The sequence below is a fragment of the Sinohyriopsis cumingii genome, chromosome 3 (assembly GCF_028554795.1).
Source record: "Sinohyriopsis cumingii isolate HCF-2022 chromosome 3, ASM2855479v2, whole genome shotgun sequence".
Lineage (NCBI taxonomy): Eukaryota > Metazoa > Mollusca > Bivalvia > Unionida > Unionidae > Sinohyriopsis > Sinohyriopsis cumingii.
The window spans coordinates 110464154-110489918 of record NC_142963.1 but is presented as its reverse complement, the minus strand read 5'-3'; the positions used below and the strand labels follow the sequence as shown (position 1 = coordinate 110489918).

At 37.0% G+C, this 25765-nt stretch overlaps 1 protein-coding gene across 1 annotated transcript in view; it reads left to right on the top strand.

Moving 5' to 3' along the window:
* LOC149803568 (transmembrane 9 superfamily member 3-like) overlaps positions 1 to 25765 on the top strand; it is a 72508-nt gene that overhangs the window by 20360 nt on the left and 26383 nt on the right. Inside the window, exons 5-10 of the mRNA XM_089953305.1 lie at positions 1368 to 1445; positions 7564 to 7695; positions 12651 to 12817; positions 18393 to 18487; positions 21265 to 21395; positions 25151 to 25290. Of these exons, the coding sequence (XP_089809431.1) occupies positions 1368 to 1445; positions 7564 to 7695; positions 12651 to 12817; positions 18393 to 18487; positions 21265 to 21395; positions 25151 to 25290 (743 nt within the window). The remainder of the gene's footprint in view (positions 1 to 1367; positions 1446 to 7563; positions 7696 to 12650; positions 12818 to 18392; positions 18488 to 21264; positions 21396 to 25150; positions 25291 to 25765) is intronic.

The window sequence follows — 25765 nt, the reverse complement described above, 5'->3', positions numbered from 1 at the left end:
GTATTACCATGGTAAAGTGTCTAAAACATTTGTTATGTATAAGCTATCATGTGTATTGTGCATTATTTTTTGGCATTTAATTACTCTAACATTATTTTTAAAATGTTCTTTTTTTAATACTTCTAGCTTTTAATTGAAAAAAACCTTCAAGTATGCATTTCTCCTGAAATGCTTTAAAATTGAATTACCAAGAATCAAGAAACTTCTGGCCTTAAACACACACACACACCTGTGAATTATAAACACTGTTGCAATAGCAGGGCAACAGGTCCAAAGACTGACTGGCTGCTGTTTGGGAAAATGTGTTGATAATTACAATGATTGAATTCACAGGCAGAAAGATCCATAGATGTACATGAAGTCGTTTATAAGAGTACATCAGAAGAACAATGCAGTAGCTGAGCTGCAAGATCAAAGACTTTGACTGGCTGCTGGATGGTCAAATGTTCTGATATTTACAGTGATCCAATTAAGTGGCAGAAAGACCAAGAGATCTACATGTGGTTATTTATAAGAGTACATCAAATAACCACTTTAGCTTTCATTATTGTGTTAACTTCTGAGTGTAGCTGAACAAGTAGTACATGTGACCTTGAAATCATGACATATTGAGACTTGGATAAAATGTCATTTGCAAATTTGGATTTTGGAGTTGAAAAGCAAACTGATGAAGATTGTAATGAAATTCTGAAGAGTGCTTTAAGTTGCTAGAACTGATATGTGTAAGGAAGTGTATGATGCCTGGCTTAGTGTTTGGAGCAAGACCTTTCCTTGGATTGACAAAACTGACAGAATTAAGTCACACTGGTGGACAAACAAGAGCTATATGTCAGTGTTATAAAGAATGTGGAAATTAAACTCGGTGGTAGCCAATAGTTGTTCTAATCCGCAAAGTTCACATCTTCTGAGATGGGACTACAACTTTTGCTGCTGGGACCCTTACTTTACCAAAATTTAGTTTTAAAATCCTAATGAGACTTCTGAGCATAGATGATAAACTAGTCCAGGGGTCTCAAACTCTGACCACCACCAGATGTGGTCTAGTTCATTGCCCAGAGAACTGCATCACTGATGACAAAAAGTTGCATTATTTATTATTTTACAAATTCTGGGTGTTGTTGCAGGCCACATGAAGTACTCCGTGGGATTCATGTTTGAGACCTCTGAACTAGTCTAACACTTAACAGAATTAAAATAATACCTTGTATGAATAACCTTATTACACAAGCTAATATTTGATTCTTTTTCATAAATTACAAGTTTTCCATAAATTTTGTTGAAAACTTTAGAAACTAGTAGTTAGCAACTTGTAATGTGCAATAATTATTTTAGTTAGCAATTTGTAATATGCATTAATTATTTTTCAGGTTAAATTCCATGAATCCAGCATTCCATTCACCAAACGATTTGACAAATACCTGGATCCCAATTTTTTCCAACACAGGGTAAGTATGCCTTCTTTGTGAATTTGTGAATAATAACATGACAATTATTCTTTCCTCTGAAAGGTTATCTATTTGTCTGTTGATCCAAATTGAAAAGATCAAGTTAACTACATTAGAATCATTTGTTTTCTTGGTTTTCAGTATATGTGGTTGTTAGAGAAAAAAAATACATTTTTAATGATGCTTGAAATTTGTATATGTGTCTTATAGTGAACATGGATGTCCTTTTGTCCCGAAACATGGAATACCAATTTTATTCCCAGACCACTGGTCAGGGCAGGTTGCTGTTGCCTGTTGGGGCATTTGTACACACTGCATTGTGACATTTAAGGTAATATTTTGCACTTCAGTTGAAAATGTATAGGTTAATGATGCCAATTTGATGCCCAGAATGTATATGTTGAACATTACCATGTGCCTTATGTTAAACCTCAGATGACTTAAAAGAGAGAACAGCCTTTTAGGAGAGGTGGGGTGCACCAAGACAGAGCAGGGCATCATCTAGAGAAGGCAGAAGTCACATCCCTTATAAAATGGGTTAGGGACAAAAGCATCGAGTCTTTAAATTTTGGTTTGTAGAGTAAGAACATTGGTGAAATCTGTATCCATGAATAAAGTTGAATTCATATTATTACGTACTATTATTGTTTGATCATGTTGTCTCTCCAATTACTGTTTTGAGCTTTTCTTATTCCACTTGACCAATTTAAATTATGCTTGTTAGGAATGTTCCTCAGGCCATGCTTAATGATCAATAAAAATGATCTTCGAGTAGGCTTCCTTAGCAGTGTGGCATCCATAGTTACCAAAAGAAAAGGCTAATTTTGACTTTTTGTATACATCATCTTTGTCATTTTTGATGAAATATATAAATTTTTCATAGGATATGTGCTGTGAAAATTTTATCTTGATTGGCATCCCATAGTGATTGTGTGGTTCTGTTAAGTACCAGGTGGAAAACTTGTTGTAATGGCAGTAATATGTTAACTATTATTATTACTTTCACTTTTCCTGGCACTAGTTCCATGTTCAAGGTGAATTCTTATCGTCAGTTAGTAGTTGTTGCCTTAGACTTAGAACAGTGGTAGGCATAGTTCCCTTCCTGAATGTTTTCCTTCTTTTCCTGGAACTTAGTACAGTGCAGTACAACACATATCTTGGGGCATTCAAGATTTTTGCTAATTGTCTTTTGCCATAATTTTACCAAGTCGTATCCCAGACCTGCCAACCCTTACAATTTTGCCGCGAGTCTTACGAAAATTACCCTTAAAATATGGACTTGGGAATAAAAGGAAAAACTTTGGAAATAGGATTGTTGCGGTAAATCCAGATAATTCTCTCGTTTGTGTTTGATTTGGATCCAGGTTTCACATTAGCTTTAGTGGAATTAGAGAACCAGACTAGCTTTATAGTTGTACCTCAGATGCTTTAAGCTCCACATTTTTTCCAGGCAAAGTGTCTACATGATCAAATTGTTAAGTATAGAATTTTTTTAAAAAATGGCATTCAGCTACTGATGCATGTTAAAGCCAATAGGAAAAATAAGCCTCTGAAAAAAGTTTTAATAATCAGTACAGAAGAATAAAAAAGGAATATTCAGATTGTTCTCATTAAAGTCAGGAAGGGACACAACTAGGTTTATTTGACATCACATGTTGATTTGAGTATGGCACATGGCGGGAGATATGATTGCCATCATGTGAACTGAAGAAACAATTTCAAGAATTACTCCAGTCGAGAGATAGCAACAAGTCATTGAGCTGCATAGGGTTTAAAACTGAAGTTTGTGCAACTATACTAGAGGCTAATAAGGTGTACTTGTACTTTACAAACTCAGATGAACATAATGCTTACTGTCGATGCATCAATTTGAAACAACAAACTTTAAATACATGTTTTCCAATTTGACAATAGCAGTACATGATATTTTGTTGCACCTTGCTGAAAACTTGCAGAAACAAATAAGCTGCCTTACTGAGATGATCTTGTTAGGGTTGGCAGGTCTGATTTCCATATTTGTGTTGCATTTAACTTTTTCTTTAGAAGTCTGAAAAAAAATTTACATTTAAAGGCATCTACATTTGTCATTTTATTGATTTATGTGAACATGCTTGTTTAGCAGTGTTTCCTTAATTTAATCCCATTTGTTGGTACCAGTTTTAGGGTAGGTATTATCGTCGATAATTTTCTTGATTTGTTCCTTTATATGATTTTCTTCAAGCAAGTTTATAGCAAATGTGACCTTTAAAAGGATTCTTGGGACACGCATCTCACCAGCTTGGCTTGTACTAAGTGTATGTGCATGGGTAAATGTCCTTCTACTGCATTGTGGTCAGAGGTCATTGATCTAATAGGGTGCAGGAGTAAGGGAGCTGTCACCTCTTTTTCTTTGATGGACCTTCTTATTCCAGGGATGGTTCAGTTGCATTTCTTGGTATAAGAAAGTTGCTGGCATGCTGATCCCAGGATTTATCAGTGTCACTTTGGTGTAAGGAATTTTCCAGCACCAGTCCCAGGAGGGATTAGTGGCACTCCTGGTATGTGGAAGTCACCAACCAGTTTATCTTGGATCTGAAGCACTTTTGGTCAGAAATCTGTAAGCTCCTTTAAGGCTTTGGTGGCATGTTCTGGTTGGAAAAGGTCACAAGCCTGTAAATCCTGGTAGTGATTAGTGGCATTTCCTCGTGTAAGGATGCCCAGCACACCAATACTGGGAGAGATTAAGTGGCTCTTCAGTTCAAGATAGTCACTAGCTCACCTCTCTCAGGGAAGGATCACTGGGACTTCCCTGTTCAGGGATGTAGCCAGCACACTGATCCCAGAAAGTGTCATTTCCAGCAGTAAGTCCTCAGCACCCCAAGCATGATCTGCCTTTCTGGCATAAGGAATTCATGGTCTTCCTGTACCCAACTTATTAATGGTATCTAGATTGCCAGAAATTCATATTTTATGACGGTGACTCCAGAATATGATCTGTATTGCCTGACAGGTCATTGACTGGTATCACCACGTGCTGGGCATAGGATTGGGGTACTGTTTACTGTCAACAGGTAATGGATATCAGTCACCAGGTTATGTCACATAGCACTGAGCACCATGTCTAAACAACAGCCAACTAGCAAAAGGCACTGAGCAGGAAAACAAATAGTGAGTACTTGGCTGTGATCATTGGTCATTCAGTAGTGTTAACTGAGCTGATAACCAGTTACTGTACTTATTCTACAACTCACTGGACATTCTTGTTTTCCAATGGGGACCAAATAGCAACCTACCTGATTGACAGCATTCCTTTCCCAATGTTTCTCTTTAATCCTTGCATGGCTTGGGATTCTCACCACTAGGAGGTAAGTCTAGAATGTCTCCTTTTCCCCACATTGCTACCTTAGGTGAGTTTCTCCATGGCTGCAGTTGTTGGCAGTCTGGACAGGTGATAGGCCCTCTCAATCCCCTCTTCAGCTTTATTACTAAAGAAGATGGGGAGCTGCCACTCATTTACATCAAAATTGGTTTGCCTATTCCCATCTTCTGAGAGAGAGAAGTAAGCAAATAATCTTGTATTGCCCCATCAGTAGAGATGGGACAATGAACTGTCATTTCTGGTGGATTTGATGAGTTCCTGGAAGTCATGAATGGCTATCACATTTGTAATCTGGTGTTCCCATCTTCGTCCCACCATTCAGGTTAGGCAGGTTCAAAAAGTTGGATTCTCTCCTGCTTATGATTCAGAGAAAATCTGATTTCTGCTGCTTCCCCACTTGCTTATGGTAAAGATTATAGCATAGAATTTACACAAGGCTAAATGGCAGAGGGGTTAGTCAGTGCCCACTTCCACCCTTTTGCCCTTTGTTTGAATGGCTAGTTACATGATTATGGACTTGTTAATGAGGGAGGTGGTCAGTCTTAGGGACTTGCTTCCTTTCATGCCAAGTTCCCTGACTAGGCCACTTTTCACCACCTTATCATTCTCTCCCCCCCCCCTTAAAAATCTTTATTCAGGAAGATCTCTTTGGAGATTTAAGGAATGCCAAACAATTTAGTCTTCATAGACTTCCGAATTGCATAACTATAAAAGTCTGTCTTTCTGTCCCAAAGGAAATTCCAAACATTCCAACAGGTGCCAGTCAAGGTCGCTTTTCACCTCCTTATCATTTCTTTCCCCTTTAAAAATGAATTTTCAGGAAGTGCACTTTATCATGGAGATTTAAGGAATGACAAACAATTACTGTCCATAGACATGCCTATCCTTCTGTCCCAATGGAAATTCCTGCAGCTTTCTGTCTGAGTAAGGTCTTTCATTTTCGGGTCACCCCGATGGTCTATTTTGCTTGCCCAGAGCCTTTACTAAGGCAATGGGAATAAAAGCAGCTCACTTGATCATTGGGGGTATTCATGATCAGTATTTTGTTGACTTTGATACAGTGTTCTCAAATGTGTCTTATTACAAGACCTGTCACTGTTAGAAACAGTGACTTGTATAGGGTTAATCCCGAATCAGGAGAAGTAATAACTGATTCCTTCTCAGAATTTCACTTAAATAATTGTGAACTTTCTCCCAACAAGATCACACAAATACTGTTTCTTACCAAAGAAAGTGTTCAAGCATTCAATGTCTGCTCACCAGAACCTCACATGGGGACCTTGAAAACAGCAGTTCTAGTTCCCCAAGGAAGGCTTCATATGAGACATAACCAGTTCTGCTGTTTCAGATTGGATTCATTGGGATCCATATTTCATCATTTTATGGATAGATCAGTACAGGTAGGTTTATGGCTTGTTTGATTCACCCCCCCCCCCCCCAAGAATCTCACTCAGTAGATTCCAAGAGAATCTCTTAAGAAACTACTTAACAAAGGATGTTAAGACTCTTAAGCAGAGAGAACAGGCATGAGCGCAAAGATTGGTTTTGATTGTAATGTTTCCTAAATATCTGCTTTGATCAAGAATCATGTATTTTTTTCTTATAAAGTTCTTGTCCGATAGGGTAGTTATTGTCTATGGATGTGATGAGTGTATTCGCCAGGGTTCGAATCTACTGGGTAATTTGGAGATGGTTGTGAGAAAGAATATGTTTGTTGGGAAAGCCCTTAAAATCAGCAAATATTAATGAAAGTTGGGGGGTGGGTAAATTTTCAGTGCTTCTTGATGACAGAAAAAATACATAATTGATGTGTAATTGAATTGAATTAGAGTTAGATTTATCATGCTCTTACCATAAGTGTTGAAGGTTTCAGAACTCTTCAATCACTGGAGATACAATTGCTATATGAATCACTTGGATACTTGCCCTTAACAAAGTTGTATAGTCAGACCAAGTGCTCAAGTGATTGGATAAGTCAAGTAGACTGGTTAGCCTTTTGTCCTCTCCATAATCTCTTCTATAGTGGAAGATCAGAAAACCAGTCTAGCATCACATTATAGCAACATCTTGTCTTTTTGTGTGATATTTGTAAATATTAAGAGAAAAATGAGAAACTTTTTTCTCCAGTTCCCCATTGTAAAAATATTCACAATGTATTGATAAATCTTTGCATATTATTTGGTAGTTCACACACAGCATTAAGCATTATCATCAGATATAACCTTCAACAATCCCAACTTATCTTTTTGATGCGAATTTTACTACAAGACCTTGCTACATACATAGAAATCTTTCGACTATTCGGCTAATTTTCAATGCAGAATTCCAGTTTCTGGGAGACTTTGACAAGGGCAGGTCACTATTTAAAATAACCCTTTTCTAACAACCCATCTTCAAAGAACATACACAGTTAAGCAGAGTAAAGTTAACATTTTTATCCTTTAAATTAAAAAGAGTCAGTGCAATTTATATCCATTTTCAATGTTGTATTTGTTTCTAATGATACATTCTTTTGTTTAATATGTGGTCATATGTATAAATCAGTTGATCGACTAGAGTCTCAAATTAGGAATAGTTTCTTGATTTTAAAAATGTGTTTTCTAAACCAAAATGTTTGTTAATTCCGTTTTGTAATGTTTATGAGTCAACCTTGACAATGAATTTTCTCCAGGAAAATGCATGGAAATGTTAGTTTCAAAAAGTGGGGTGGGGGACCCTGGTTGGTTGACAACATTCACAGCTGTTGTTTTTCTTATGTAGATCCACTGGTTCAGTATCTTCAACTCCTTCATGATGGTGATTTTCCTGGTTGGGCTCGTTAGCATGATCCTGATGAGGACACTCCGCAAGGACTATGCTCGTTACAGCAAAGAGGATGACATGGATGACATGGTCAGTGCTATCTCAGCTTTTCTTTAACAAGAAATTTTTGTTTGAAACATTGTCACTTTGTAATGATAAAAAGAGCTAACTTAACACATTATCAAATTCAGAGTTCAGTCCTGGACATACTTTTTGATGGTCGGCACAAAGATTTTGATAATTGCCATTTGATAGAACCATTGTTACAGCGCAAATTTAAAAAAATTTAGTATGAATTTTGCACATTGATGTAAATAGATCTGATTCTGGCTCTTCTGGATAAAGACAAGGTGACTTATATGATGGCCTGTACACCCATCAGTACACATTTGTTCTTAATACTCCTGAAACTACACATTTGTCTCGAGGTCTAGTTGCTCGTAAATGAAAAATGGCGCCACTTTGACATCCATTATGGCTGCCACACTACCTATATTGAATGTCCCTTTTCATTTATAACCATCCACAGACCATAAGAAGTCATCAGGTGAGAACCCAGTGTTGATATGGTTTTCGTCTTGGGAGAACTAGCAGTAGCATGATTTTCAAGATGGCTGTCATGATAGCCATGTAAGATTTCAGATTGGCACCATTTTCATTAGGACCAATTTTAGCATCGTTAGAGTTGTAATTACAAGAATTTAAAGATGACTGCTATGGTTGGCCAGATATGAGATCAGCACAATTTTCATTTGTAAGCCTTGTCGCTACTCTTCCTTAATGAATGGTCAAATTGTTATTGGGTTTTCATCAGAAGACTTCTTGCAATGTCTTGTTGGTCCTACGCTGATGTAAAATGCAGTCAGACCACCATGGCAGCCATCTTGAAAATCTTGTTATAACTTCTTTTGTTGCAGTTGTAACTAGATTAAGTGTAGTCTTTCAAAAGAAAGACCTAGGTTTTGCTGTTGCTGATAACATTCCTCAATAGGTGCTTTAGCAACTTGGAGAAGGTAAAATCTGGTAAAATGGGAAAAGGTCATAATACTCGTATGTTTCATCTGATGAGTGATCTGGCTAAAGAATTTAAACAGATGTGTTCACAAGGGTATATCAAATATAGCTTTGCTAAAGTAAGAGAAACATTTTGCAAATATCAAAGAGCAGTTTTTCATGCTCTGATTGATAATGTTCTGTCCAGATTTCCACATGATCAGGTGTCTGTTATATCAGTTTTTGGAACTTTGGGTATGAGGTTGGATGACGAGCTAGATGTACTATTGAACAACTTTAGGGTTGATGTAACACATGAAGAGGTCAAATCTGAACCACTTGTTGAAGCTGAAAAAAAACAAGGTAGTGTGTTTGAAGATGAGAAACCTAGTGGTAAATGTAGCATAATCAAGAGACAGCTGTAATGTACTTTGGAATCTCCTGCATAATTACCACTCAGACTGGATTCTAGATCTGTTGAAATTAGCAGCACTAGGATTAGTTCTCCTATAAACATAGAAGACTGAAAGGATTAGAGCCCAAAATTTGCTATGGACTGTATATTTAAAAAAAAAGTCTTCAGAGCCTTTGTACTGTCAAAATTGATTGAAGGCCCAGACTTTAACACACTAACCCCTGGACGTTTTTGTCGTTTTTGTATGAAATTCAAGTAGGAAACACATTGTGAAAGCTATTTCTGAAAACATCCTAAACCAAACTTCCAGGTGATCTTCCAATAACATACTGCCTAGTTGTGTTAGAATCATTGTTTTTCATTGGCTATTTGGCTCACGCATGAGCAGAATGGTAAAAGTTGGATAATTTTTTAATTTGTTTTGGTGTTTAACGGACCCATTATTTTTGTATCAAGACCGTTCTTTATTCCAGATGCCCATCTTATTCTACTTTTTGCAAAGGTTCACCTGTCTGTTTGCAGTTCATACCAGTCTGCCTTAGATCTGTGACCAAAAAGTCTAAAATCTGGACACAAAATCAGATTCCGACCACGGGTGAATTTTGGGTAGAAAAAAACTGGGTCCAAAAATGAGGTTTTTCCCTCTGCATTTTGTAGTGTAACTAGAAATTCCAGATTATTTGGTATCATTGTATAGCTACGTCTGTCTACCTTTCTATAATACCACCCACTTTAGTGTATCATACGTGACCTTGACACTACAGAGCTCAGCAGTAGGCTACTACCTCCTGCCACGTAAACTTGTCACCAGGGGTTAATGTGTTAAGGACTTATCTTTGAAGAAGTCATAATAATTTGGAAAGGTGAGATGGCAAGGAGGATCTTTAATCCTTCTCTGAGAAAGCTGAGTTACATAGCTGCCAAGTGTCCCGTTTTTTCCATATTTGTCCTGGATTTTGAACCTGAATACGGGTGTACATTTTTTTATTAAAAAAAATTATATAAAATATTTCCTTGCAATTTTCAGCTTAGAACAGGCACTCGGTTCCATTCTGATAGAAATGTCTTGCATGTATATAGGAATACAGTTCTACAATATGATTGGTTCATTCGAAATAAAGGCTACAATGGCTGTCTTTATCAGCCATATTGGATTTTGCAAACAGTAACGCTGTCACTGTAACCTCTAATCATGTTGAATAGGAAAGCAGAATATTCAGAATTTTCTCCAGGAAAGACAAGAAAACATAACTAGAATTACAATTGTGCCTTCTTGTTTAGATTTGTGAAACCATCTAGTAAAAGAGAAAACTATGTTTTGCAAATTGTGTAAGGTGATTTCGCTATTGGGCATGGAGGCGCCCCTGAAATAAAGAGCATGAAAAAGCTAATAAACATCAGCTTCTGCTTCATCATACACAACTCAGCCTGAACTTAAGACGTATATAAATACCAGAGAGAACCTTGATGTAATTCGATCGAAATTCAGTTTATTAAATTTCTTTTGGAAATTAACCATCTTGTTTCAGTTACTAGTGTTGCTGGTGATTTATTTTGCACATGTTTTCCAGACAGTAAAATTGCAAAGGATTATTTGTATGCTAGAATGAAAACAGTTCAGTAAGAAAATCACACAGAATTGAGATCATCAATGAAAGTTGATACATTCAGATCAATAATGATTGGGGGGAAAAAAAGGTGTGGAAAAGGCTGCTATAAACAGCCCGTGTCCGAGTGTGTTGCACTCTTGCACCTTCTGAATGGGCATGTATCTTTGACATTAAATATTATGTAAAGCACTGTCCTACTTTACTGATGGTTGTATATGTTGTACATAGTTACATTTGCATTAAAATTTTAAAAATCCATATTTGTTCCTGAAAATTAGTATTTTTGACACAAGCAGTCAGTATTTATATATTCGGGGGTTGGCATCTATGGAGTTACCACTGGTGACACTAATCCTGACCAGAAAGAGCTCTTTAGCTGTGCAAATATTGATCAGAAAGCCACAGAAAAATGAATTTTCAGCTGACACTTGATCAGTAGAAGAAAAAAAATGTAATCAAGTCATAACCGAACAGGTTGGAGGTTAAATGTATCAAGTTCTTACCTGAATTCTTAGTCAAATGTGATAAATTGCTCTAATGGATCATTTGGATGCTTGCCCTAAACATTTGCAGTCATTCCAAGTGCTCATGCAGTTGGATTAGTCAAGTAGACTCGTTACCTCTTTGTTTGCAGAATACAAATATCTTTTTATGTGAATATTATGAAAACCAGTCTAGTGTCACAATATGCAAACATAGTTGCCAAGTTTGATTTTGGTATTTATAAGAGAAAAAATATTAAAGTTTTTCTTCACTTATTCCCATTACATCCATATATGTAAAAGTAATGAAATTTAAGTCTTTGCTTATTACTTGGTTGTGCTCACTAGGATATGCATTATCGTTAGTAGTAATCTTTGCCACCACCACTATGCCTTTGCAATGAATTTTATCCACCACCACTATGCCTTTGCGATGAATTTTATCCACAGACCTTGCTAAATACTTAATGGATGATTCCAACACTAAATTATTGGGACCTCCATCCTTGGAAATGGAAATTTTTATAGTGAAACCAGAGGTCTCGGAAATGCTTAATAACGCGTATTTGAATGCAATTTTTTCAAAGCAGAAAGACCCAGAGATGTCCTTGTACATCAAAAGAACATGATATATTAGTTGGGCAGGAAGTTCAAAGACTTTGACTAGCTGCTGAGTGGTGGGAAAATGTACTGATATTTACAATGACAGAATTCGGAGGCAGAAAGACCCAGAGACGTACATGTGGTCATTATAAGAATACAGTATATCAATTGAAGAACCTTTAGCTTTCAATATTGTGTTCATTTCCTATTGTAGGTGAATTCATTCAAATAGATGGGGTACTTTTCCTTTGTTTAACTTTGTTTGGGGGTTAAACTACAAATTGAAAAAGATTGTAATGAGATTCAGAAGAGTGTTGAAGTTAAAGTTTTTGCTAGAACTGATAGTTCTGATGGAACAGTAGCCAAGTGTAAGAAAATGTGTGATGCCTGGCTTAGTGTTTGGAATAAGGCCTTTCCATGAATTGACAAAATTCAATCTTGACTCTAATGGACAAACAAGAGCTATATCAGTGCTGTAAAGAATTTGGAAAATTGAACTATATGACAACCACTGGTTCTTCTCATCTGGACATTTAGCCACTTCAGGATGCATATTGGGACTGCAACTTTTCCTGGTGGGACTCCAGTTTTTACCAAAATAGGAGTCCTGGACTCCTAGTTTTAAAATCCTAGTGAGACCTCTGGAAATAAATATTGGAGGGTATATTTAGCACATAGACATGTAGTTTGCAACTGCCTCTCCCTTGTTTCTTGTAAATTTTGTTGCAGTTTACTTTCAGATGTCACTTTATTGCAGACTAAAAAATTAATATTGTACGGGTTTTTGTTTAGCGTAAATGAAAACTAGTGACATGATTGTGTTGTTGATTTTGTAGAGAAGTTACCTTCTTCGACAGCAGCATTAGTTGAAGTTGCTGTTGTTGTTCTTTAGGTTATTTCAAGATTTGATTTCTAATACATTGAATGTGTTAAATTTTACAGGAAAAGGATCTGGGAGATGAGTATGGTTGGAAACAGGTCCATGGTGACGTATTCAGACCTGCATCTCACCCAATGCTCTTCTCAGCTCTCATTGGCACAGGCTACCACATTTCTGTCGTGTCTCTTTGTTGTATTATCTTTTCCATGATTGGGGAACTCTATACAGAGTGAGTACTAAACCTAATAACAGAGAATTAAAAAATAGAAATAAATTATGCCAAAGTTACAGACTAAACAAACATTAAATTATGTACCAGTTCTTGTAATGATGATATTTAATGAACCCTGATTTCTGACATTTTTGTGTGTGTGAATTTAACTTCTGTCTGAATGAGAGCTGGTACTATACTGCATAATAGTCATTGCAGGTTGAGTTCTTCTAAAAACTAGTGCAAGAGGCCTTAGTAATGAGGCCATTTAAAATGAATGATTGTTTTGATTACTTTAATTGCTGTACTTTGAATGCATTATTGGCTATATCATGCTGAGAAAATGGGAGCTAGATGCCATTCCTGAAAGAAACATAGAGGTAGTTGACCCAGGCTGGTATTTCAGCTGAGCTACATGGTTGTTGAATGCTGTATTTGCCTTCTTGGGTTTAACAGTATTTCCTTTTGAAGTCCTTAGATGAAAACTCCAATTGCTGTAAATATTTTTATAAAATTACAAGCTCAGCGATAGAATATTTTTATTTATTTTATTTTATTTTTTTGATGTGTTTTCCTTTATATTAGCATGGGATCTGTCATATTGGGATTTGATGCTTTTATCAGACCTTTAGCTCACTGGAAAGCTTAAGTTATATCTCTGGCATGATAGTTTTCCTCAGTGCTGGCATTTGCATATTACCCTTTTAAATCAGTATATCAGATCCTTTTTGCCTCATCGGTTGTTGCACATACTAAAAGTTGGTCATTGTGACTTTTCATGCTAAGTGAACATGTACACATTTTTCATTTAGATCAGCTCTGGGACACTTCCTAGTAGTCTTCAAAATAAATGTGTACTTGCATCCTGCAGACTTCTACACCATTTCATATGAAGTAGGCCACTGGGACCTGCTTTTCATGTTTTAGTTGTCACATATGCTTTTTACATTTAGGTCAGTTTGGGGGATGCTGTTGCTTATATGGTCATGAAACTGTGTATTTAGTGCACTTATCTAGTGTACAACACCAAAATGCCACAAGTAGGTCAGTGTGACTTTTCCCCCTCCAGTGATTGAGTACAAAATGTATACTTTTCATGTTTAACATTGTTTGGAGTGTTGTATCTTATAATATCAGCATGTTCCTAATTTGGTTTCTGCACAGTAACTTCAGTTGTCCACCAACTACAGTTATCAAACTCTGTAGATGGCTTGCACATGCAGTCAAAATAACCCTTTAGATTTCAGGTTCCAAAGCCTATAAATCAAGGTCACTGATGTTGTTGTTGTGGGGTTTAACGCCATTTTTCAGCACGATAGGCTATACATGGCGACCAGTAATAATGGTGGAGGAAGAACCCGGAAAACCCTGGAAAGAACCACCGACCCACGAGAAGCTACTGGCAAGCTTTCTCACATGCCCACATTGGCTGAATCTTAGACTCGAACCGCCGCAGACAGAGGTGAGATGGCAGTGATCCGTAATGAAGAGTGCTTTAGACCACTCGGCCACTCAGGGCCCCCAAGGTCACTGATTGAAACAAGCTGAAAGAAAGGTTTTTTGCACAATAGCTCCAGCTGTCCAGCATCTTCAGTTTACCACTCTTTGTGGATAGCTTGCCCATGGGGTAAGGAAAATCCCTATCAGTTTTGGGCCCAAAAGCACAAGGATCAGGGGCGAGGTTTCAATGCTGGTGGGAAAAACAAGAAGTTAGAAGAGAAGGAATACAATTATTCATGACGGGGAAAGAGCATAATTTTGAAAATATTGATGAAAGTTGCGAGAAAATCTTTAGTTGCCTCATCATGACAGAAGAAAGTATGTAATTGAATACCTGAAAGATTTGATCAAAAGTTAAATTAATGAGTTACCAGATTTTTTGGAGATTGTGGAACTCTTCAGTCAGTTGAGATACATTGCTGCATACATGATTTGCGGCTTGCCCAAATATATTTGTACAGTAAAACCTGTTATGAGTGACCGTCCTTTCTGCCAACCAAAGGCGGTCTCTCATAAGAGGTGTGTGAAAATGGACTGGTTTCCAGGGTCATTAGTTAGCATCTTTGAAGAAGAAAAAGTACCCATACTCACTGTACATGTATCATATACTTTATTCATAAATCTTTTTAATATTGCATTCATTCCTCTCAAAATAACTTGATATAATAAAGATATACATTTTCCAAAAAGGTGAATAATATTTATATTTGAACATCACATGAATATATACATATATTAGTACATGTATATGTATATGATTTGTGAAATAAACAAGGGAAATATTTATCATATCCATAAGGTAAATTCACATGGCCATACATTTTAGAGTTGTTTCAAAGTTAACAAAAACTGCACAGTTAACTATGACGTATATATCTATTCTATGCACTTAATCACTTTTCTTTAAGAAATCCATTATTCTTCTTTGTTGACATTTTTTACTCAGCTGTTTGGTCTGAACATGTATCTCCATTCCTGAGCAAAGTAGAAAAAGTTTAGGATTGCCATGTTGTAAAGCAAATTCTTTAATCTCCTTTAAATGTTCTATGACTGTAGAAGGTGAAATAAGCTGAGGCAGAATTTCACCAACAGACGACTCATTGTCACTATCATTGGCCGCAGTTGGAGAAGTAAATGATTTACCTGGCTGCTATTTTGCGAGCGGTCTTCCCTTTTTCACTTCTTTCAGTTACATTAATTCTTTCCTCCAGTGTTAGAATTTGACTTTTTTTCATCGGATATTCTGCCATTGTTATAAGTGTTCACATAATAACAACAAGATGTATTTCGGTTTTGATCAGGTTTTGGGGAAATGTGGGATAAATATGTTATATGTATGAATGAATGAAACCAAAAGACATAATTAATGGTAGTTCATTTGTTGTGTAATTTAATGTGCACTTTGTTTGATTACTACATGTATCCTGAACCCTCATGTTTACAAAGGATTAAGTCAAGGTCAATGGTCTCAATATTGTATTATTGTTTTGTTTTGCGATGCGGTCGTTCATAGTGTTGAAATGCATATTTTGCCAAGACATTGTGGTCACTTGTCGCGTTCAACAGGTGGTCGCTCATAACAGTTTATATAATAAAATCAATCCGTGCATTACGATTGTGGTCGGAAATGACAGGTAGTCGCTCATAGCAGAGGTCGCTCATAACAGTTTTTACTTTATTGTCAATCCAAGTGCTTAGACTATCAGATTGGTCATGTAGACTGGTTACCCCATTGTCGCTCCACATCATTAAAGTCTTTTATGTGAAAGATGAAGAGTCCAGTTAAGTATCATGCTACCAAAATGTCTGCTTATTTTGATCTACGTAAATATCAGATAAAAATAATAATGGTTATCTTCTCCAGTTCCCTTTTTAATCATAAATTTATTTTAAAAAATGTATTGTGAATTTTTTATTATTATTTAGTTTTATCATAAAAAACATGAACAACTCAAACTTGCTTTTTTGGTGAATTTTGCTATCAGACTTTGCTAATTGTATAGAAATATACTGTTAATTCTCCATGCAGAATAAGACTGCATTCACTATACAATAGCTGTTATGGCACCAATCAAATGTATGCAGAGCTCAGGAAAACCACTGACTGTAAAAATTGGCTGTGCCAAGGAAACGTGCTCATGCCAGGGTAAAGAAGCTGCAGATTCTCACATAGATAATATCCTTGTACATTTTCTACCCTTAATAGGCTCTGATGCATTACTTAACATCTGATCTGTTAACTATTGATTATTTTTGCCTAATTGTCATGCCGGAAAATACTTTGAAGGAATCCACCTTGCTTTTTAAACAGGCACTTGTCACAAACTTTATACAAAAATCTGTTTAGCTCATGAAAATATGTTTAGAGTGAAGACATCAGGTTATAAACAAGCTTGCATCTGGTTGTCGGTGGTTTTTAGCTCAACAGGTTATTGACCAGAAAGAGCTTATGGGATGGTCCCCACACATCCATTAATACAAGATTGTTATTGCTTTCCCTCCTGAATTATTTCCTATGTTGTCTGGTTGGTCAAGTGAAGATGGTACTGATCAGATGCCCACAGCAGCCTTTTTTGAAAATCTTGTTATTGCTTCTCATTCTGAATGGAAAGTCAGGTCTTTAAAAGGTTGTCTCTTCTCTCCAAATGTATGGCTATGTCAACATGCGGTTTTTAACAACAGATTTCTTCTGATATCTAGTTGGTTCTAAATAGAAATGTTGCCAGTCATAATCCAGTACGACTGCCATGATGACAGTCTTAAAAGTCTTGATGTAACTACTCCCCCCTGAATGGGATGATCATTAAGATGGTGTTTTCCTCAAGTCCTAAATGAAAATTGTACTTGTCTTACATTAAAGATGGCTGCCATCACACCTGTTTTACAATTTTTGTCACTACTTCCTTAAATGAATGATCATTTTGATGTGGGGTTTTCTCCATAAGACTTTAATGTCAACTTTGTCCTAAATAAACATTGTGCTAAGTTGACATCCAGTATGTGTACCAGAGCAGCTAATTTTAAAATCTTGTTATTGCTGAAGAATATCAGAGATGGTTTGAACACTCAGCAGTTAAAAGGAAGAAATGGTCTTCAATTCCTTGAAATTTGTTTGTAGAGCAGCAGTCCCATCGAGGGACTCTTGTTTAGTAAGAGCATTGTGATGGGTGTACTTGGTTGAGAAATGTGATGAATTGAATGAGTGTCTGTTGCAACTCTTTTGTCTATGGTGGAGTGCATTTGAAAAAACATTCCCTAAGGTCTAGATAAATGGACTTCATTAACTAAATTTGGTTCTTTTTTATATAAAGATATACAATTCTTAAGGGTTGCTTGTCAAACTTTAAAATATCCTGTTTCTCAATAGCTTATTCATAAGAGCATATTCAGTTAAGCAGAGTAAAGATAAGATTATTTTGTAAATTTAAATAATTATGTTCAAACGTATATGTATTTTAATTGTTACACTGATTTCTAGTGATACATTCTGTAGTTTAGTACGTGGTCAAAATCAGATGTTGTTTTGGGGTTGACTCCATTTTTCATTGCACGATTGGCTATACATGGCAGCCAGTTTAACTGGTTGAAGAGGAACCTGGGAAAACAATGATAAGAACTACCGACCCACATGAAACTACTGGCAGACTTTGTTGTGGGAGAGTCTCTAAATAGAAACAACCTTGATTTTATAAGTGCATGTTTTCAATGAAAAAATGTTTATTAATTCTGTTCAGTAATGGTTACAAGTGAACCATGACAAAAAGAATTTTGTCCAGTAAAAAAACATGGAAAAGACCAGGACATTTTTGTTTCCAAGTGTGTGGGAACCCTGTTCATTACATACCCAAACAAAACTTTGCGTCTGGCTTGCATTAAGGGTAAGGAAGATGCCTATCACTTTCCAGGTCAAGGTCAAACGTAAATGAAGAAAAATGGTTTCTTCACAGAAATTTTAAGTTGTCTACATTTAGGACTTTTAAATAGGAAATAGGCAATAATGTACAGTTCACAGTACTCTTGTATTGGTATGTATTTTAAGATCTGGATACATACATTCCTGGCCACACTTGACATTAATCCATTGCTTTTTCAGACGAGGATCCCTTCTGAGTACAGGAATATTTATGTATGCAGCAACTTCACCTGTGAATGGATACTTTGGAGGCAGCTTATATGCCAAAATGGGAGGTGAGCAGAATATCGCCTTATTGACATTCTTTTAATTCCTCATTTTTCAAAAAGCAGTGTAATGCCAAAATCGGTTAACTGTATGATAAATATCTTGAACAAAACAAAGCTATCTAATTGCTGTACTATTAGCATATTTTTGTTTCGTTAAAGAAACATACTTCAGTGTAAACTGACTTTGCATTTCTCTGCTCACATTGCATTTCAACTAGCTGAAATGTATGTCAAAAACAACTTGAAAATGTGTCCATTTGCTTGTGCCAGAATTTGACTGCATTAGGAAAAAGACAGCAACTGTAGTCCAGCTAAAGCAATTAGACTTTAATTTGTGGAAAAGTGTTGATATGAGCTGCCTAGTTTGTGAGATATTCCTGAAAATTGGTCTTCTTGTTCTTACGTGTGTTGTTTACTTGTGGAAGAATATTTACTGACTTATTAAGGAGGTCTTGTTAGGGTTGGCAGGTCTGCACTGTGACTGGTTAGTGACAACATCCTCCAATATGTGCTTTTGAAAAATGACTTCTCTGGGACTAATCCCCATCCAGCAGAAGTTGGATCTGATTTCTTCTCAGAATTCATTTATGTGGGAATGAATTTCCTCACCCAGCTATGGACAGTTCAGGTTTCTCTGAACAGAATCTTAAAAATGCTTTCTCTCAGAGCAAGTCTGTCAGAGAAGACCACTGAGGAGAGATAATCTTCTGTCACAGCACAATGGATCTCTTATTCAACAGTCCAATTCTCCATCATGACACCTGGCTCATATCAAAATATCTATCTGCTAGGTTTGATTTTCAATCAGAGTTGTGAGCTGCATCATTCAGGCTAGAAGGCAATGACTTCCAAGGTTCATTATGCCAGGTGAAGAATCTTTCTTTAATTGGTGCCAGCATTGGTTACTGGACAAGAATCCAGTACCATCGGTGATCCATATTCCTATTGAAATCCTAGTCTTAGTTGTGTCTCTGAAGGGGATGATGAAAATAGGCTCCTGTTGCACAGTTCAGCCTGTACATTTCTGTTTTACCAAATCAAAAGAGGAAAAGTTAGAATCTATTTTTCCCCTCTCAGAGATAAAGGTTACTATTTCATCGACCACTATCTTAAGGTGGCACATTCACCATTTAGAAAAACTTTTGGAGCAGGCAGAAATCCCTTGATTCTGTATACATAATTGTAGGTGATTCCTGCATATTCATTGGTCATAAACAACAAATCTTTTTTTTTTCATTAATCCATATTGTTTTTATTAGTCATTCTATTTTTTAACCAACAGGTGTACTGACGATCACCCAGAATGTATTTTTACATTTTTTTACATAATTACCCTTTATACCTACCATTTACATTACCCATTGATCAGGAACCTTGATATTAACCTCACCATCGAATTGCCTTTGTGTGTGTTTTTCACTTCCTGATAGTTAACAAATCATATCCCCTTTATTGTCGTACCGTATAGCTTTACTGTGCTAGTGCACCATAATATCCCAATCAGTCAACAACTCTTCCACTGTTCAAGTCTAGTAGTTGTTACATGCCTTTGAACTCCTGGATTTTTCTCACAATGCCATCACCCAAGTTGAAAAAAGAAAAAGCACAGAAACTTTATGAGAATTGTGCTCAGATTTTCCTAGACATGGATATATATTTGCCTTTTAGTCAGGATGATGGATCAGTGTATGGATGAACAGATTTAGAGAGACAAGAGGAAATTTCAAAGCACCAGGGCTAAACACTTTCTCAAGAGAATCATGGCAATAGCTCTATTTCAAGTTCGTAGAAAATATTATTGGTGCATTTGTTTCTTTTTTCCTTTGTGTTTTTCTGGCTGAAACCATTTTTGCAGACTTTCTGGTAGAAAATAACTTGCTGTTGCTGATAAAGTTGGGACAGTCTTTCACACAATATTTCCAGATTCAGCTGTTGAGAGATGAACATGATTTCTTTCCATTTGGCATTAATCAGTTAAGAAATAAAAATTTTCTTCAGATGCTATAGCATTAGTATGTGCTTGTATGCAGAATTTTTTTAGGTGGTAAACAAATTGGAATGAGAGTAAGGGGAAAAGAAATGTCTAAACATGCACTTCCATTAAGGATTTGCATGTCCCAAAAGTATTTTTTAAAAATGCATCAGATTGCACCATTTTCACTATCTTTTAAAAATTACTGGGCAAGCTTGCCCATTGAGCTCAATATGCCTTCAGCATGTATTTATGGCTCCACCATTCAGCTGTGCTGAGATTTTTTTATGCTCTAAGGCTGGCATATCTGCAGCAACAAAATGTTTAAGCCCACATAATGGCAGTTTGTATGGGAGGAAAACTAATTTAATGATATAGTACTTAGCTGCTATTGTTCCAAATTTGCCTTTTCCCTGCAAGTTCTTATGTCCAAATCAAAGAAGGACAATATTCCAAATGGCAGAACTGACAGGCATTGGACTGGGTCTGTTTGTTTTCACTTTGGATTGAGCTCTAGTGCCAGAAAAAGGGATGGCAATGTAATAATAGCTGACAGGTAATAAATTATTAAAATCTATTTCATCTTGAAAAGCACTATTTGATGGGTGTTTTACATTTAGTAATCTAGTACACAGATAAAGCAATCATGTCATATGATTTGTAACATCAACATTTCTGGTAGAAATTTTGTAGCATAAATAATAATAAAATTCTTTTAGAAAGAGCTGAAAGGAAATCACTTTTGTATCTTAAAAGTTGACTGGTTTGCTGTTTGTCAGGATTCATATATAGTTTTCTTGTTTGCACCTAGGTAAAGTATGGATCAAGCAGATGCTTTTGAGTGCCTCCTTACTTCCTGCCTTGGTATGTGGAACAGCATTCTTTATCAACTTCATTGCAATTTACTATCATGCATCAAGGGCCATTCCATTTGGAACAATGGTAAGTCCAGTATGTCTCTAACCTTTAAAAAATATGTCCCCCTTCATCTTTTAATATGTTGGCCATAAGGCAGAGTGTATTATGTTGTGATGTCCATTCATCCATCTATCCAGCATTCTATTTCGATTCCACACACTCGATCATGTAGATGGTTTACACATGGGGTATGGAGGAACCATATCAGATTTGTGGTTTGAACATGAAAGTTGAAGGTCACCATGACTGAAAAACGATTAATGGTTTCCTCACAAAAACTGTTGTGCATCATTTAATGGTACCATAGTGTATTATTTGCAGTTTAGGATAAAGAAGAACCATTTCAATTTTGGGGGCAATGTGTCCTTAAAGATCACTGAATGAAAAAACATTGTTTGTGCACATTAACTTGAAGTTTTCATCTATGGTTACCAGACTTCATGAATGGCTTGCATCTGGGATAAGGAAGAACTCTATTCATGGTCAAAAGGTAAGACATCACTGATGCAAGGAAAATGAATTCTTCACCACTTCACTTGTACATCACATATCTGAATCGAACATTGTGGATGGATTGTCCTTGGTAAGGAAGAAGCTTGTTGATTTTGTGGTCTTGAGATAAAATGTCATGGTCGCTGAAGGAAGAAGAATAGGCGTGCATGAAAAATTCAGTTGTCTGCATAGAGGACTTTAAAAAACAGAAATCATCCAGATTTGTATTAGTTCAGGATCTGGTAGTGGCAAAGGAGTTCTTAGGGCCCCACATTGAGATAAGCCATATAGTAATCACCTTTTTTGTCTGTCCATCAGACAATCTGTTTCTATTCACACTTGTAAGAGCCAAAGCTCTGTAACCTTTACATTTAATTGGCTACCATTTGGTATATGAATTGTCAATTACACAGACGTGACAGTTAGTTTGGTTTGCTTAGGCTTGATTCTGACAGAGCTATTTCCCTGCTGAATTCCATTTTAGATTTCCACTAGAGTCCTATTGCCTTGATGTACCAGTCCTTAGTCTTCGCACATATCATCCTGAACAGACTTCAGATGCTTGCTGACAGAGAGTATCCATAGTTGCAGTGCAGATTCCATGCAGAGAGGTCCACAATCAACATGATCTTTCCGTCGACAACTGCAGGAAAAATGCAGAGAACAACACAGACCCCTCTTCCTGGACTTTACAGACTTCACCAAGGCATTTGTTCTGGTCAGCAGAGACAGACTCTTCACAGTCATAGCGAGGATTAGATGCCATCCAAAGACGCTAAGTATGATCCAGTTCTTCCACGATGACATGAAAGGCACAGTGCAGTACGATGGCTTAACATCCGACCCTTTTGACATCCGCAGAGGAGTGAAACAGGGCTGTGTCCTTGCCCCCACGCTCTTCAGCATCTTCTTTGCTGTCCTGCTCAAGCACACCTTTGGGACGTCCACAGAAGGGATCTACCTGCACACGCGATAAGATGGCAGACTGTTCAAGCTGGCATGACTGAAGGCAAAGATCAAAGTGTGTGAAGCAACCATCAGGGACATGCTCTTTGCAGACCATGCTGCTCTAGCCACTCACACAGAAGCTGAGCTACAGCACCTGATGGACTGCTCTGCTAAAGCATGCAGTGAGTTTGGGCTGACCATCAGCCTAAAGAAAACAAATGTGATGGCTCAGGATGCGGACCCCCCAAGCATCTTCAGCAACTATGAACTTGAGGTAGTCGATCAGTTCATGTACCTCACCTCTACCATCACCAACAACCTCTCACTCGATGCTGAACTCAACAAGCGGATTGGAAAGGCATCAACAACTCTCTCCAGGTTGTTGCTGACCCTGAACACTATGATCTCCATGTACCGTGCCTGCGTGCTAAGCACTCACCTGTACGCCAGTGAAACCTGGACTCTCTGTGCCTCACAAGAGAAAAGACTGAGCGCCTTTCACATGTGATGCCTCCAATGCATACTTGGGATCACCTGGAGAAATTGAGTAACAAACAACGAGGTGCTTGAATGTGCCAAGATTCCTAGCATGGTCACACTCCTCCACCAATGTTTCTTCAGATGGCTGGACCGTGTACGTCGGATGGATGACAGATGGATCCCCAATGACATTCTTTATTTGAAACTTGCCTCTGGCAAAAGGTTGATCGGATGGCCACATCTCCACCTCAAGGATGTCTGCAAGTGCGACATGAAAACCCTTGACATTGATGTCAACACCTGGGAAGAGCTTGCTCTAGACAGGTCCAGCTGGTGACATGCTCTGTTCACTGGTCTGAAAGCTGGCGAGGACAAGCTTCGCTTGCAAGCTGATGAAAAGTGATTGAAGAGGAATATGCAGCAGCGCCAACCAGACTTAATCTTCAAGTGCAGCAAGGACTGCCACTCCCGTGTTGGGCTACATAGCCACAGCAGACTCTGCATAACCACCAACTGGGACATCTGTCATGGGCGCATTTCCATCATCCCTCAAGACTAATGGATGCCAACCAACCAGTCCTTAGTTCATTTTGGTATCATAGACCAGAACATTGTCACATACCTAGTTGTACCCATTATGAGCTTATGTAGCACTAAACAGTTTTGTATGAATGGCTGTATGGTAAATTTGTAATATAAGATGTATGAACACGTTATTCTGCAGTAACTTTTTCATTATTAGCAAAGGTATCAAGAAATTCTGTTTGCCTATGGTATGCCTTGTGGAACACAAGTATTGTGCAGAGAGAAAAAAACTTTGTGCCATTTGGGTTTGAGATTGTATGAAAGTCACAGTTGTTATGGATGGTAGTCCATATAGGACTGAATCTGCATAGGCACATGCCTGGCAATTTAGACTAATTTTACAGAACAATTATCTTTTCCAGTTTACTTTTTAGTTGTATTTTTTATATACATGTATTTGTGTCTTTTGTCATTACCACAATTTTGTTTGGTACTGATCTGTAATAGAGTTGCAGATAAATTTGCAAAGTAACCAAAGGAAATGTTTGTCATGCAAAATATTTTATTTACACAGTTTCTCGATCTTTTTAAAAGCATTAAAATATATACATGCAGATAAACAGCATTGGTTGAATTAGCCAACATGTAGGTTTTTTTTTATAGAATTGTCTTGAAACTTGATAAATATTATGGTCATTATATGAAGATGTTCATATTGACAAATTGGTTTGTAAATTTTTGTTCAATTTATTGACCTGTTTATCTTGTAGTTTAATACAGTTTATGACATAATCTCCTTAGCTCAAGTAGTCCTGCATTTTCTGATGGATTGCAAGTGACCTGCTCCTGGTCTTCTCAGTGTCTAGCTGTGGTGATACTCCTTCATTTCTTTTCAGAGGTAATGTGTACTCATGCTTATGGTGTGGTCTATGTTTTTGGACCCTATTGTGCATGAGTTATCGAGGGAGAAGTGTATCTAGATCAGTATTGCTTAAAAATGGATGAAAATCATTTGATTCTTTCAGACGTTAATTTTTTTAATGAATTGTGCATTTCTCAGTGCAGAGTCTTTTTGCATCCATTTCCATTTGAAGTGATTTGCCTTTCTGGTGTTAATCCCATGTACTTTCTCTAATAAGGGCCCTTGGGCACAACAGTTTTTAATTATTTAAAGAACACTCATCTTTATACACTTGACTAGTGTAGGTTCCATTACTTGTTCCTCTTCCTAAATTGCATTTCATTTGAGTCAATGAAATGTGCAGCGAAGTAATGGCAATTTAGCTTAGTAGACTAGAAGATAATTTTTTAATTTTTTGATGTCTTCATTTTAGGTGGCTGTGACCTGCATATGTATATTTGTCATTCTTCCTCTTACACTGGTGGGAACTGTACTGGGGAGGAATCTAGCAGGTCAGCCTAACTACCCCTGTCGTATCAATGCAGTTCCAAGACCCATTCCAGAAAAGAAGTGGTAAGCTTATGGTATTTGTTATATGTCTGCCAGAAGGTGGAGTTTGGTATCTTTTTTGCTGTCCATCCATCCATCCTAGGAGTCCTGGTGGCTTAGTGTTTAGATTTTTAGACTCTTGTTTGTCCATCCATCTGTCTGCTTATAATTTTTATTTTCACACAGTAACTCATATTGTCCACCATCTACAGTTACCAGACACTGTGGATGGCTTTTATTTGGGGTGAGGAAGCAATGTATCAGTTTTGGGGTCAATGGTCAAGGATACTATGACTTAAAGAAGTGAAAAATGGTTTCTTTGTAATAACATTGGTTCTTTACATCACAAACCTAGAACAAACTTTGTGGGTGGCATGCATATGGGATAAAAAGAAGTCTTATATTTTGATTTGGGGTAATCTGTAAAATATTGTAGGTATGTGACTGAAAAAAAAACGGTTTCTGAATAAAAATTTCGTTATATACTTCAAAGTTTGTG